Source organism: Fistularia commersonii, chromosome 21 (assembly GCF_037954325.1).
Source record: "Fistularia commersonii isolate RoL2024-O1a breed Wild chromosome 21, RoL_Fcom_v1.0, whole genome shotgun sequence".
Classification (NCBI taxonomy): Eukaryota; Metazoa; Chordata; class Actinopteri; order Syngnathiformes; family Fistulariidae; genus Fistularia; species Fistularia commersonii.
In genome coordinates this window covers 4,336,895-4,352,712 of record NC_141304.1, presented here as the reverse complement: position 1 = coordinate 4,352,712, position 15,818 = coordinate 4,336,895, and the positions used below count along the sequence as shown (strand labels likewise).

At 39.1% G+C, this 15,818-nt stretch overlaps 2 protein-coding genes across 2 annotated transcripts; one reads left to right on the top strand and one right to left on the bottom strand.

Annotated features, from left to right (window-relative positions):
• The first annotated feature begins 1,918 nt into the window (after positions 1–1,918).
• c21h1orf50 (chromosome 21 C1orf50 homolog) lies at positions 1,919–9,042 on the top strand. Its single transcript, XM_086168370.1, has 5 exons — positions 1,919–2,069; positions 2,716–2,831; positions 3,214–3,300; positions 7,887–8,018; positions 8,638–9,042. The coding sequence occupies exons 1-5, from the start codon at positions 2,024–2,026 to the stop codon at positions 8,827–8,829; spliced, it is 573 nt and encodes a 190-aa protein (XP_086024496.1). The 5' UTR covers positions 1,919–2,023; the 3' UTR covers positions 8,830–9,042.
• A 1,036-nt stretch (positions 9,043–10,078) lies between these two features.
• On the bottom strand, positions 10,079–15,435 carry ap5b1 (adaptor related protein complex 5 subunit beta 1). Its single transcript, XM_086168367.1, has 3 exons — positions 15,174–15,435; positions 13,566–14,357; positions 10,079–12,159 (listed from the first exon to the last, which is right to left on the bottom strand). The coding sequence occupies exons 1-3, from the start codon at positions 15,309–15,311 to the stop codon at positions 10,267–10,269; spliced, it is 2,823 nt and encodes a 940-aa protein (XP_086024493.1). The 5' UTR covers positions 15,312–15,435; the 3' UTR covers positions 10,079–10,266.
• Positions 15,436–15,818: the final 383 nt, after the last annotated feature.

Genomic DNA, 15,818 nt, shown 5'->3' with positions numbered 1-15,818 from the left:
TAGTGTAACATTAATGCAGGAGTGCCTAATGACGCCACCTCGGAACTTTAGAACTTTAGAAACGTATTATCATTGGCCTTAAATATCATTAGCCTCCACAAGGATCAAAACAGTCGAAGGGTTTATTGTCATTCTGATTATCAGGGAACATGTTTCCTTGTACAAGGAAATTGTTACTTTGAAATACACAGTGAAGTGAGACAATTTGACTTGGGTGTTAGAAGAAGAGACCTCAACAAAAACCAAACAAAACAGTGACGCACTGGTTAGCGCTTTGGTCTCACATCTCGAAGGACCTTGATTCGATTCCGACAAGGGGACCCTGAGAGCAGGATAAGCGGAAGAAGGTGGATGGATGGATGGATGGATGGATGGATGGATGGATGGAGAATTGGGGCACCAGGAAATAAAAATTCTTGAGTAGCTCTCTGGTCTGTCTTGAGGCAACAGACATAAAAATATGGCTCACCTTTCAGAACCGGATATGATGGAGAAGTTTGTATATTTGAAAAAAGGGACCCTACTGGTAAAGATTTACTGAAACCAATGGTATTTGGCAATAATATTATGATATCTGCCCCTTTCCCCCCACTCAGTAACTTTGCATTTACATTGCAGTAACTTAAAATATTCCAGAATCAAAACAACAGACATGTGGTATAACCAGAGAAGTCAACCAATCATCAATGCCATGTTGTGTAAGCGTGTTATATCTCATTATGCATATTTGATCAAATTAATTAATTGTTCTATTACATATTGGCATTGTACATTTCAGTCGTCCCCCTCCATGAGCTGCAACATTACGATTGCACCTTTCTCTGCCCCTTCAGTCCAGATCTTGACAACCTTCCTCTGAGGGGACTGCTTCTGCAGCCCTGGTGTCTTTTGACTGCAGATGTATCAGGTTGTGATTGGTATAGCCAGGTGTGGGGTGGGGGTGGAGGTGTATTATATTCTTGGAATTAGCATACATGAGGGACAGAATTTTATTGTCTCTTGTGTGGCAGCGCACATACTGTGTGAGGTTGGGTAAGGTGGCAGATATAAGAAAAGGGGCCTTGGGGTATCTTGTCTGCATGCATAGACAAAGCGCATTATGCACAAAGTACAGTGTGCTAACAGTCAATAGCAGTATCAGTTGCTGGAGGAATTAGACAATTAACACATCAATGCACAATCAATATACAATATTGTATATGTTTTACACATTGGAAATTCGTTCTACACATATTTTACATTACTTTTGATGCAAAATGAATTTAAGCCAGAAAAAAAAATCTAAGGGGCCACTTGAGGTGTGCCATAAGAACCATTTCTCTTAAAAAAATCGTATCAATCACGTTTAAAAATCCCCCAAATAATAGATCAGTTTTTTTATGTGGCAAGAAGGATGTCTCCCTCTTTATTCTGTCAGAAATCTGGAGGCATTCTGATGCAACTTTACAAACTCAGAGGAAGAACTTTTTTTTTAAGGATACATTTACACATAAAGTGAAAATGAAAACATGAGTTCTGAGTTTCAAATATTCACAACCAGATTTACATTTAAAATAACAAAACATAAAACCGTAGAATAAAAAAAGCTTTTAAAAGTTACCTTTATGTCTAACAGTCAGTGACAGGACTTTGATATAAAAGAACATCTACTGACTTAAAACCATGATTTCTGCCACGCAGAACACAGGTTTTTCTTTAATTAACCTCAAAACCTCAATGTCTTATTAATCACTCTAATTGTCATCAATAAATCCTCTAGATTTATAGAGGAAAAAAAGCTGCACAGTGACTTACCAACCTTCTTAAGGCATTATATAAATAGATAAGTCTATAAATTTATCAAACATTTTTTACAGGCATTGAAAGGGCTACTATTTGAGGGAAAGTGGGCGGAGACTTTTACATCAGCGGTATCTGATGTCAACGTTTGCTAGTGATAAAACCGATGTTATGTAGCTAGTGTCCTAAGTCTTTAAACCAACCTCGGAGTTCATTGTAACCTTAAACACTGGGCAAAGAGAAAATGGACAGAATCGTCAGCCTGCCTGGTCTACTTAACACAACGAATGGTAAAGAAAATTACATCTGGCATCTAAAATCCTCGAGCGAAACATAAGTGTCAGATCATTTTAGTGGCATGTGGTAGCTTGTGATGTAACGAATGTATGTCGTAAGCGGTAAGCCAATGACTCTTTAGCCCGGCTACAAGGCAGTAACCAAATGAACAAAAATACTGTTATGAGCCATGTCTAAAAGACATTTTCAATGAAATTACTTTTTTCTTTTAAAGCTAAACGTTCGTGTCCTACTCTTCAAGATGTTAGTTTTACGGTGATGTAACGTCACACATCCTAGAGAGTAGTAAAAATGGTATGTCAGCTTTGGAACAACAGAAGGTGCAAGTTTTAGATCTAAAACCAAATGTTATATAATATATTAACTTAGTAACTCTTTGCGAGGCTATATATTTTGTTGAATAATTCACATAGATGCTATAATTAATTCTAGTCTCCTTGAAACTTTCAAAAGACATACCCAAATATAATAAAACAATTTCCCTACGAATCATACTCAAAATATTTAGAAATAGAAACTAAATGTTAAATGAAATTATTATTAATGACTTAAATATCATGCTGAGAATTTATTGTCAAACAAATGTCCTCTTTATTCCCTATACCTAACTTATTAAGTTGTATAACTCTCTGCTAACAGTTACCCTTGTTGAGAACAGCAGCTCTCCAGGTGGGCTGGAACTTGTCAGCCCCTATCAGACCACCAGAGTGGGTGACCCAATGGACTTGGTGGCCTTGGCATCACAAGTACAGAAGGTGGGAGCCTGGCTCTAGGCCCTCTTCAAACCCATCTAGTACTAATGACGGGGCCTGAAATACAAATGTCCCTTCCCTCACAAAAGTTTTTGATCAAGATAAAGTTCCTAATTTAAAGGTTGCTCAGACTTTCATTACAGCTTTTTGAGGTTTTGGTAGTTTTCTTACCATACATGTAGGCAGCAGTGGCTCAGTATGACAAATACAGAAACGAAAATGTAAACTGAGAATTAAATCCATCTCATAAGATTGTAAAAGGATTATAGCAGTTATGAAAAGAAAGGAAAAGAGCCAGAGTTGGTCCTTGGTCTGGTAAGTCATTGTTAATCTAAGTAATGACACATTTCAGCTTGTCCTGAAACTTACAGACTGTGTTTCACAGGGAGATGACTTTGTTAAAGCCAATGCTTGCAACAAATTGACGGTCATTGCTGACCAGATCAGATATCTACAGGAGCAAGCCAGAAAGGTAAAAACCCATTCTCTCAACTGCTCAGCTTACACCTAATTTTTAATACTACTTTTGCTTTATGTAGATGATAAAAATAGGACTACCAATTTTCAAATGTTTGTTTTTAATTTCATAAAAGTTGCATAAAGTGGGGTACCTACTTGCTTATTTTCAGTTAGATTAAGTGTTGTTCAGCACTGAGTCATTTCTTAGTGACACACACACATAATGCAGCCACAAGGGGACACAAGACAACTTTCTCCTTAAGCTGCGGTTCTGAACCTGGATTCATTAGTGTGGTTATGCCAGGAAGGGCATCCAACATAGAACCCGTACCAGACTACATGTGCGTATCAAACCTATTCTTTTCGTACCAGATAGGTCAATGCCCCTGGCCAATCATGCTGATAACTCACATGGTCCAATGGAAATTGGGCTACTGTGGGTTGAAGGAAGAGGGCGTGTCCATAGGCAGAGAAAGAAGAGGAATGGCAAGATTCTAGGACTGAGAGGAAGGATTTTGAATGTTTGGACTATGACAGGAAAAGATACAGTTGATTGACATGATGCAGAGGAAATTGACATATATACTGTGTGTGGAGGAGACTGAGGAGGGGTAAGGGGTAAGGCTAGAAGCCCAGGAGTAGCATTTAAGTTGTTCTATAATGGTATTGATGGGAAGAGAAATGCAGAAAGACTTATCTTGAAGGAAAGTTTATTTGGAATTTTTTGAAGATAAAAAGTGTCAGTGATGAATCTGAAGCAAAAAAAATGATGTGTGATATTCAATGTTAACCCTCATATTATGTTAAGGGTCAATTTGACCCATTGGGTCAATGGGTGAAATGGGTCAAATTGACCCTTAACATAATATTAAGAGTTAATGGTCATGCCCCTTAAATAGGATGTGAGTTAGATGAGAGGTAGGAATACTGTATTGAGTTAGACGCATTGCATATCTTCAGAGGTGAGAGAGTTGTAATTGGTGTGTTTATCATGTTGGTGAAGGAACAGTGGTGATTCTAAAATGATGTTGGGTGAGCTTCGATATTTTAGCTATAAACACAGAGGGACAGATTGTGGTAGATTTTGAAAACAGGATGGAAATGGCTTTAGTGAATACTTAATTTCAGAAGAGGCAGGATTATAGGGTGAGTTACGAGAGTGGAAGTGGTATATGATACAGGCAAACTTAATCTTATACAGAAAATGCTTTCTGAAGGAGATCATTGTCTGCAAATTAGTGGTTGGTGAGGGTGTAGCTGGATGTCTTTTCACCGGCAGAGGAGCATGCTTGCATGGTAGTGGCCATTTTTGAGAGCTGTAAGACAGTGGTGAGCTGTGCTACACGTGTGATGGAGGAGTTCAAGTTGGAGCTGGGACTCAATTGGGGCTCAGCTCTGAGCCCCTTCTTCTTTCAAGGATTCAAGGATCCATTCTGATGAACAGGTGATGTGAGATTTGACAATCACCATGGAGTAGATGTTTGCAAATGATATTGTGGTAATCTGTTGTGACAGCAAGGAACAGACAGAGGAAATCTGAGGAGGTGGAGGTGTATCCTGGAAAGGAGAGAAATTAATGTTTGCTGCAGCAAGACAGGATATACAGTGATGCTTGAACCTTTTAGCATTTTCAATATCATTATATAAATGTGACAGAAAGCATTGCCTGACTTGCCTGGTCCTACAGTTAGATTAAATTTAAAATCCAGCAAATGGGAAGAAAATGGATTTGGTTATGTATTTATTGGAACAAAAGATCCAGTAACCTAGTGTGTGTGGGGAGAAAAGAGCAAGTTATCACATCATTCAAAGGTTAAATAAATGTCTGTATCTTGTGTGTCATTATAGAACTGTTCCCTATACCATTCTACAATCTGTCCGCTTTGGCAGGTTGTTTACGCATTCTTATCCTTCAAACATTTTTAAAAAAAAATTTAGATACTCATTTCCAAATTTATACACATAAGAGTGCGATTTAAAAAGAAAAAAAAGCAACAAAAGAATTGATGCAGCACATTGGCAAGTACAACAATGAACCGCTTTTTAGATTGAGCACCAGGTCCCCTACGGGCAACATACTGGTGACCCCTGGTATATTATTTGCTAAACTGGACAAACTACAATGATACTGAAACAATGTTTTGTGGACTGATAGCTTTTTGGCTTAAGTGAGAAGTGCAATGTATGGAGAAAGGCAAACACTGCATCCAATCATAAGAACTTTATCCCATGTGTGAAACTTGATTGTGGGATTGTACTGGTTTGGACCTATTTTGCAGAATCTGGGCCTAGATACCTTGTCATTGTTGATGGAACAGTGAATTTTGATCTAGATGGTGGGATTATTCAGTAAGACACATAAAACACATAAGTAGTTCCACCAAAGAATGGTTAAAGAAGAATAAAGTAAATAATCTGGCATGGCCAAGTCAAAGTCTTAAACTTCATCCAGTAAAATGTTATAGAAAGAGCTAAATTAAGTGGTGCAAGTGAGAAAGACCCCCAGTATCCTGGAGTTGAAGCTGTCCTCTATGGAGGAATGTGTTAAAATTCCTCTTGAGTTGATATGCAGGACTGATCAAAAGTTTTCACAAAAGTAAAGTTACATTACATTACAGTCATTTGGCAGATGCTTTTATCCTAAGCGACTTACAAAAGTTGCAATAAATGCTGCACAGAGGACACACGCCACATACTGACAGCATGGTTCACTTACTTTTGCCACATACAGCAGATAGGTTAGTGGATCTGTGTAATGTCGCTTAATGTTACATTTATGCAAAAATATGGAAAATTGTAAAGGTTTCCCAAAACTTGTAAACACCCCTGTATGTATTGGAATGCGAGTGTCCCAATTAGACAGTGAGGCTACAGGGAATACAGATAAAGAAGGTGGAGGATTCTCAGTACCTAGGGCCATCAGTCCAGAGCAATAGAGCATGTGGAAAGAAGTGAAGAAACATGTGCAAGCAGTTTAGGACAGGTGAAGAAAAGTTGTGTGCATTAAAAGACTGAGCCAGAATAGTGTTGTACAAGATGGTGGCGAGACCGGTGATGTGGTAATGTTAAGAGGCAATAGCATTGAGGAAAAGACATGGGGCAGAGCTAGAGGTAGCAGAATTGAAAATGTATATGTTCTCTTTGGGAGAGATGAGGATGTAACAGGTTTCAGGAATGAGTTATATCAAAGATGACGTATGGATGGAGTGAAAATGGATGTAACGTGTGTTGGTGTAAGAAAAGAGGATGCAGAGAATAGATTGAGGCAGATGATTTGCTGTGATCACCTCTAAAGGGAGTCGCTGAAAGGAGTGGAAGAAACAATGTGTATGATGTGTGTTTTTGTAATGTATGTAAATCCCAATTCTGTTTAATTTCTTTGGTCACTTTATAGATATTTGAAGACTTTTTGTCAACTAGTTTTGATGTTCTGCAAATTGTAATAATTGGCAAATGAAAATGTGATTTCATGTTATTGTTGTGTTATCTTGATTCAAGAACCTTTTCAGAGGAAATGGAGTTGCAATCATGAGATCGAGATCCATGCCTGGTACAGATAGTAAAATTATGCAAAGATTATGTAAAGATGATTAAAGATTCAAAGTGTTTGTCAAATGTACAGTGTAGAAATGTGTTTCCCTGTACATTCTTACCATTACATTCTTACCTTGCCATCCACAGTGCACCCACATAACTACAATAAATAAATAAGAATAATAATCATACTGTAATCATACTGCAGGGAAAAGTAAACCTATACAGAAATGTAAACAGTATTAGAGATGCAAACAGTATTGGTTATTGTAAGCTTAAGTTGAGTGTGGCTTTGAGTGTGCAACTCACACTGCGCAAGTTATATGCATATAGTTTAAATAGGCAGTTAAGGTCGAACATGGTTAAGGACTCCTGTCAGTTGTTCAGGAGTCTAATGTCATCCTACATTTCAAATTCCTGTACCTCTCACCAGAAGGTGGGAGTGTGAATACAATCCATCCATCCATCCATCCATCCATCCATCCATCCATCCATCCATCCATCCATCCATCCATCCATCCATCCATCCATCCATCCATCCATCCATCCATCCATCCATCCATCCATCCATCCATCCATCCATCCATCTGCCACTTATCCTGCACTCAGGGTCGCAGTGGAGGCTAGAGCCTATCCCTGGTGTCGTCGGACGAAAGACGGGGTACACCCTGGACTGGTCACCAGTCATTCCCAGGGCCACAGATACGGACAGACAACCATTCACTCACTCAGTCATTCGTGGCAATGTTTTCCAATTAACCTGCTGCATGTTTTTGGACTGTGGGAGGAAACTGAGAACCCGGAGGAAACCCACGCCGACGTGGGGAGAAGATGCATACTTCACACAGAAAGGTCCCCTTGTCAAAATCGAACCAGGGTTTTTTGTGCTGTGTGACCAAAGCTCTAAAATTTTCATTGTGGAAAAAAAATATCTACGTTACAGTTGAGTCATCACAGATATGTATTTGGATGTATAGTCTAGCCCAAAAGATAGATTTATAGGCTATACATATAAGTTGCTCACTATCCAGTCCATGCAATCTGCCTGTTGAATTCTATCTTCAGGTTCTAGAGGAAGCCAAACGGGATGCTGATCTCCACCATGCTGCTTGTAACACTGTGAAAAAACCAGGAAACATCTACTATCTCTATGAGCGGCAATCGGGGCAGAAGTACTTCTCCATCATCTCTCCCAAGGTTAGGGTTAGACTCACAGATAGCAGATAATTTTGTTTTGGATCACTCTGTTTTGAGATAAATTGATTCACCTAAGCAAAATATACACTACTTAACACTCTTAAAGGGAAAATGAAACAAATACACACCAGACATTTGTTAAAAAAGTCTATAAATGTGAGAGAGATTTGTGTGTCTCAATATTAATTAAGTTGCCAATCCCATAACACAATTGACCACTGTAACCTGTAAGGTTTGGTTGCCCTAACTGGTATCTGACAATGGTTTTGTTAGTTTGTATTGTATTGAAATAGAAAAAAACAAAACCTGTATAAAAATGACCCAAAGAAGAAGCAGTCAAGACACTTTCAGCCCATCCTTTAATTCTATGCGAACAGCCCCTGCATTCTGGGAAGGTAAATTAAGAAATAAACTGCCTCCAGAATTAAATATTTAATGTGGCTCCAAAATTTTAACATTTATATTACACACACACACACACACACATATTTACTTTTTTTTCGTTTAGGCGATGAAATGTCATTTCATTCCACATCAGTGTGTTTAAGTAATTGCCAAAATGAAAGAAGTACTTTTTTTTTCCATTATTGGTATTGATATTTACTCCTCTTCTCCAAAGGAATGGGGTCCCAGTTGTCCACATCAGTTTATTGAGGCATTCAAACTTCAACATGACATGTCATGGACTCCTTTAGATGAAGTGCAGAAAAGGGATGCAGAGTATGCCATCATGGACAGACTCCTCAGCCAGAAGACAGCCCTACCACCTTCCACTGAGCCTAACTTCAAAGGCATTGCAGACTTACAGTAACCAGTGTGGGAGAAAGAGTCTGAAAACTGTCAGGTTTAACTTAAACCTACCATTTGATCTGATCTGTATTCAGCATCCATCGCACACTTGATTGAATTCACTATTTTCCCCAAGAGCATTATGTCATCGTAATTACTCAGTTTTGAGCAATTCTGCACATTCTGTGACAGTGAATACATCCTAACCAAATTAAAAGTGGTTTAACTTCTAAAATGTAGTGTCTGTACAGTGCAAATTATCATCACAAAAAAACGGACTTCAAGGATACCCTATAAGGTTTCCTTTGAGAAACTATTTTTAAGAATATTTCTATAATTATCTTGTTGCTTGTTGGTGTCTTTTTTCATGTCCTTTTCCAAGCCATGTCGCAAAACTGTGCCATCTTGGTTATGTTTCCAAATTGACCCTCTGGGATAATTAGATAAACAAAATGTTTGTGCATGTACAAAGCTTTTTTTTCATACTTAGTTAACTCCTAATGGTAAATTGTTCAGTGCATTAGGCCATTACAGAAAATCCATGAGCAGTTGGAAGCCACTTGAGTGGTGCCCGGGTAGCAGTTAGGGGTCAGTGTCTTGCCCAGTCACACCCCAACAGGCTAGGGTATGCCCGAGAATCAAACTAGGATTTTCTGGTTCCAAGGTGATCCATCTTATTACTAACGTCATGACACCCATATTTGCACAGAAACAGCATTTGTTATTTTCCATAAACTTAGAAACCCATGTGTATAATTTTATGTCAATCAGTGTATGCCCTCTTCCACCAACAGTAATTAAAAGAGCTACAGATCCCTAATGATCTCATCCCCACATGAACTGCAGTTGTCATTCATAAACTCATTGGCCACTGGAATGAAAGAGTAGATGTCCAAAAGAGCTACAAAAACTAAATGGTTAAATAAGTTGAGAGAAAGGACACTACTTGGTTCAATGTGAACAGACACATTGAATTTGCAGTGAATTTAGATTAAGCAAGCTAAACCAATCCACAAATTGTAAAACTTCTTTTTAAAAAGAAATTATTAAATTTTTTTCTTATTCTGAATATCTACAATTATTTAATAGTAATAATGTATGAATGTTTTAAATGAATATAACATTTGTCTGAAATACTTCAATATGATAGAATAAATTCGGAAAATGTATACCTTCAGCCTTAAAAATTTGACCTAGGCACCTCTAGAGTGATGCTGAAAATTTGTAAAGATTTGGTACCCTGTATATCTGTGAGCCAACATGACACCAAGTGAGATACTCAGTTTATTTAATAATCATTGGCAGGAAAAAAAAACTGCAGAACACTGTTGACTCAATAATTTACAGAAAAAATTACAAATTTCATTAAGAACAGTACAATTTTTTTTTTTGACCAAATGTCTTTTGAAATAAAGTTTCATGTAAAAACAAGCTTTATTATTGCATCAAATAAAGATTATCAGTTGTCCTTAGAAGTCAAAGATAATAGAAAAGAATTCATCTGGGGCAGAAGCCTCCAGTCATCAGTCGCAATCTTGAAGTGAACAGAACTCTCCTCAAGGCTGATTTTCAGGAGTAGGTGTGACCGTGGAGGAAGGAGAAGGAGTACTCTGAAATATTTGCATGGTGGATCTGATATGAGAAAAGGCTGGAAGTGCTTCTCCACCAAGGCTTGCAGCTTCACCCCCTCCAGCTTGCAGCAGAACAGACTGGTTATGCAATCAGTATTGGCCTCCTTGCCACCGATTTCATCCCACAAACCCTCAAATATGCTGAGTCTACCTGCTGACCCCCAGGAGGAGGGGATTGACAAAGGACTGAAGGCCTGTTGGAATGTCATTTGGACATCTGGCAGGATAGTGTGCATGGTCAGGCCATGCTGGGTGGTAAAGATTGCATTGGCATGGAGGATAGTGGGGAAGGGTTGTTTGGGTTTCAGTCTCACTCTAACCAAAGGAGGTGATCTCTCTCTGAATAGGCAGGGGACACTAATGTTGTTAAGACCTTTATAGTGTGGGTCACTGAAGTCAAAGTGCAGGTGGATACTGAAGAGTTGATCAAAGTGGCCACATGGATTATCACACTGAATTAGCTTATAGTCTAAGGCGAGCTCCAATGCAAAGTTTGGGTCCCTCAACTGAGTTTTGTAGATTTCTAGTTCAGAGCTTTCAATTTCCATGTCTAGCTTCACTTGTCTTTCATCACATGCCAGTTTTGTCTGAATCTCTGAGTTTTTGTGCTCTAAGAGTCTTAGTATTATGCCCTCTGTCTGGTGGACAGCTAGCACGCTAGTCAGCCCTTCACTATCTGCCATGATGGAGGACAATGAACGTTGTTTGACTGGAAGCCCTGCCCCTCTTCTGCCCTGTGCAAGGACAGCTTGTAACTTCTCCTTAGATACTGTAGTGACGAGGGTGTAGTAGAGGCGAGCATGCTCTTGAATGGCTGTGTTCCCGTAACAACAGGCCAGATACTGCAGAATATCAGCCAGAGAGAGGAGCAACAAATCCAGGCTGGGGTGCAGCAACAGTTGCCTGCAGACGCCCAGGATAGCATTTCCCAGTTGCCAGTTGCTATTCATGGAGTGAGACATGGAAGATGGGAAGATGATGTTTGAGAGGAAGTGGAGTGTACTGACTTGTTGGATGTCAATTTCCTCTGCCACTCGGGCCAGCAGCTTCAGATGCCAGTGCAGGTCTTTCAAGGCAAGCTGGTCCAGTGAGGCCTTGGTGATGACTCTCTGCAGAGACCTAAGTAAGTCTATAGTCCAGGCATGGTTGGTGAATTGATCCAGGGTGTGGTTAGCCAGGCTGATGAGTTGTGGTGCCAAGTGAGGGTGATGGCAATAGAGCAGGCACAACTTCTCTGACATACTGTTGGAATATTTCTCCACATGGCAGAAGTAGAACAAAAAGAGGAAGGTAGCTCTAAAGAAAGTAACGACCAGTTCTCTGCTGCTGCCATTCTCAACCATGCAAAGCAGTGAGTTGAGGTAATCATAAAGACAAACTAGCCCTTTGCTCTCCCCCTCATCACCTTCCTCTAAGTAAACCAAAGAAATTAGGTTTAGGCGTGCCAGCATGGTGATGCTGTCATTGAAGGCAGTGGGCATCAGAGTGGAGGCTAGCTGTGGGGTTAGCAGCACAGGGAGGCTATCTTCGCCACAGCTGATTGGCCTGTTCTCAGGGAAGTGCAGGATGCAATCCATGTAAAAAAGCTTCTCGGGAGTACTTAGAAATGGATGCTGGGAGAGGACAATTAGTCGTTTCAGCATGAAAGCTTCATCATCAGCACTGAACACGCTGTCAGTGAAGGCAGACTTCATCAGCAGTGTGGTGTGAAACAGATTAGCCTGCAGGCATAACAGTGTCTGTCAGTTCATTCATCAAGGACATCAGAAATTCTTCTATTGTGTGGGTGCATGTATGTATGTATAAATGTATGTAAGTACGTGTGTGTGTGTCCCATTAAGTTAGTGATGTAATCAAGGCTTCTGATATCACCCGTTTCACTACAAATTAACACTGCATCTGCTAACTCTTCTTCATTCTTCTTAAATATAGTTAAGGAAACTTTTTTTTTAGAAAATAGTAGTATTGCAATTCACGTAATAGAAGAATAATATTAAGTCAACAATTGTTTTTAGAATAGCTGTGACATTTGAAAATCAACTTGACAACATGTTAGTAATGACATTGACCTAAGAACAAGGGAAGAACCAACCTACAACCTATTGGAGAAGAAAAGAAGCAATGCAATAATGTTTGAAATATCCTTATTACTGTTGTTTTTTTAGCCACCTGGTAGAAAATGGATAAAAGAAATGGTGTCTCGTGTCTGTCAGACTATATGCCAATGTATCGTGCCAGGGGAAATAAGGCAACTTCAGAAACTACTGAGACTTACTGGTAGATTTGTTTGTCTGCCATGAGGCTGGAAAATTGAACCGAAATTAGCAAAGGAATTTTCAAGGCTCTCATTACCAATGCATAATGACCTGGTTGATCATGGCTAATTGAGACTAACCATAAATAAGCATTTGCTAGTAGTTGAAAGAAAAAAAATCCATGACTAATATATACACTGTCTTAAAAAGTTTTCTACAGTTGGTTAAAATATAAAAATATGAGTTTATAGCAATCACACGAGACAGAGCGTAATTGGGAATGTACTTATGTTGTTGTCTTAGCTTTTGGACACCCAGCATGTATATATTGAAATTGCTATTGTTTTATCAATTGCATCAATATCATAAATGTATTCAATGTATAAATAGTAACCTTTAGAAAAGAAGGTTATCAAAAGAGCTAATTATTGACATTACAAATAAGTATAAAAAGTATTTGTTATTGCTCATGTGAATTATAGGTCTGTCTTAGTTAATCAGCCTTGAGAGTTCATTGGTCTATTTAAAAATTGTAAGTGGTCAGACTTACTACCCTAACATTAGCCATAAATAATACAACTACTGTTTCATTGGCCAAGTGAGACTTTGACAGTTTAATCTTACTCTAGAACTTAATAAATTATATTGATTTTAATCAAGGTATTTACACTTAGACACAAATCTAATGCTTAAGAAAACGAACCTCCATTCATGGTCACGAGATTTCCAATAAAAAAAAAACAAAAATCTACGGATCTGCATTTCAACGTGATGTAATTTTATGTACATAACCCCTGCAGAACACAACATGATGATCTGCCTAGTAGTTCTTGATTAATTCTCCTGAATCAACAGAATAATACACAACATACCTGGTTTGTACCCAGAAGTCGCAGCAGTTGAGCTCTGAAGATGGATGGGTGGACAGCTGGTACCATTGCAACCACTTCTATCAGTCTATATAGTAGTGCAGCTTGACAGAGCGGAGTCAGGAGGTAGGACTCTTCCAGAAGGGAGGACAGGACCGCACGCAACTCCTTGCAGTTGGGGCCCGTCTGAAGGATAGGAGCTGTCCCCGTGGGACGCATAACAAGGGAAAGCAGTACGGGTAAGTCCTTTTTATTGAGTCTGGAATCCTGGTCTACTTCCATGACAAGAGAATTATTTACACCAAGAAGAGATTTGAGGCGATCAGCTCCAGCTCCAGGTTCCTGTGCCAAGTGGTAGACACAATTCCTCAACACCAGAGTTTGGAGGCTTGCAAAAGCTTGGTAAAGCAAAGACACTTCTTTGTGTCGGAGCCCACATAGGACCTCCAATCTTTGTGAGAGAAGGCCTGGGCAACAGGCCTCCAACTCCTGTAGGCAGCCACATGCTGTGGCCTGTAGTGAAGGAAGAGAGGCGACACTCCGAGGATCACTGTTGTCCTGCGTTATTTGAAGTAACAAATCCAAAAAGTCTTGAGAGGCATGAGAATTCTGATTCACACACAAGGTACAGACAAGGACAGAAGTGATGGTAATCAGGAGGTGACAAGGAAGCAGTGTGGGCTTGGTGGGACATTGGGCAAACACGGAAATAAGCTCCAGGGCAGTCTCCTCCCCAATACAGTCTGAGGGACACAGCAAGGTTGGATGCTCAAACAGTGGCAACAACAGGATGATCTGATGGGTGACAAAACATTTGGTTCTGTTTTTAAAATAGCAGACATATTTCATACATTACATTCAAAGACATCACATTACTTGAATAGAATTAACCTTTCACTTAATGTTATAATCTCAAACAATATGTAACCTTTTTTCACTACAAGTTATAGATTATTCAGTCAAATTGGCAAAGCATTCCCTCTAATCATATGCAACAACAGAAATCACCCAAACTGCTATTGTCAAAAAATAAATATGTAAAATTCAGCATGAAATCACTTACAAATTTTGCAAGTATAACCATCAATCTGTACAAAGTTGCTTAAGAATAATGAGAAATTTGTAGGCAAGAACTAGGAAAAAAAAAACTATTAAAAAAATCAGAAAATGCTCAATTTACGACTATTAAAGTGTCTAATATTCATATCACCTAACTGTTACTCCAGTGCTATTATGTCGGATGCTATCTACTTTCTTTCTTTCACAACCAATTAGATAGAAGTTGATTTAATCTCTTCGTCATTATCATGAGATTCCAATTATTTTCAAATATTGCAATGTATAATATAATACTGAAACAGACACATCTGAATATGGTGACAGCTTTTCTATATCGTCTGTAAAATGTAAAATGACTAAAGGCTAGTGAAAGTAAACGTAGCATCCAGATTCAAATGTAACCCGAAGTGAAATAACAGTATTTCTTATATGATCCTCCCCCTTTTGAGGAGCCTCAACGAATCCATAGATTCATCAGTAGCCATGTACTTCAAATCCCGCTTACAAAAAATATCTCAACGACAGCAGAATTTTAATCATTTGAAACTGCACCTTGACGTTTGAGGAGGCTCGGTCATCTCGGAGCTCTCGTAGTAGCTCGCTGAGGAAACCCTCCGCTGTAATGCCAGAGAGAAAGTGGCACGGACCACGGGAGAAAGCGGAAATCTTCTCTAGCCAATTCACCGCCATTGTCACCCTAAACCTAAAACTCCAACGATGTACAAACTGCTGGATTCAAATCACTTTCTGAAAACATAGCAAAGTGCTACGTCTTTAGATAACTATACAGCCTTGCAGACATCCGGTATACTCGACCCCCAAAGCAGTCACTTCCTTGTTGTCATTGTGTCACGTGGATATGCTAATCTCGCGACGTGTCCTTGGTACTACGTTTCTTTTCCAAGATTTATGCGTGCAGGATATATCCAAAACACCATCGTCCTCTATTGCTCCCGAACCAATGTGGCTTCCTAAATGGCTGAGTTGGAAAGGACAATGTGAAAACGGTGTATCAGTTAGTACAATCAAATTGAATAGCAGCATACGAATAAAAAAGGGGCAACCACTGATACTAGTGGTGATGCTACTACTACTACTAATAGTGGAATAACACAAAATGAACCCTGAATCTTGCATTGAAACAAACCCGTTAATACTTAAGCCATTGTTTGGGTTAGACGGATCGGCAATGAGTGA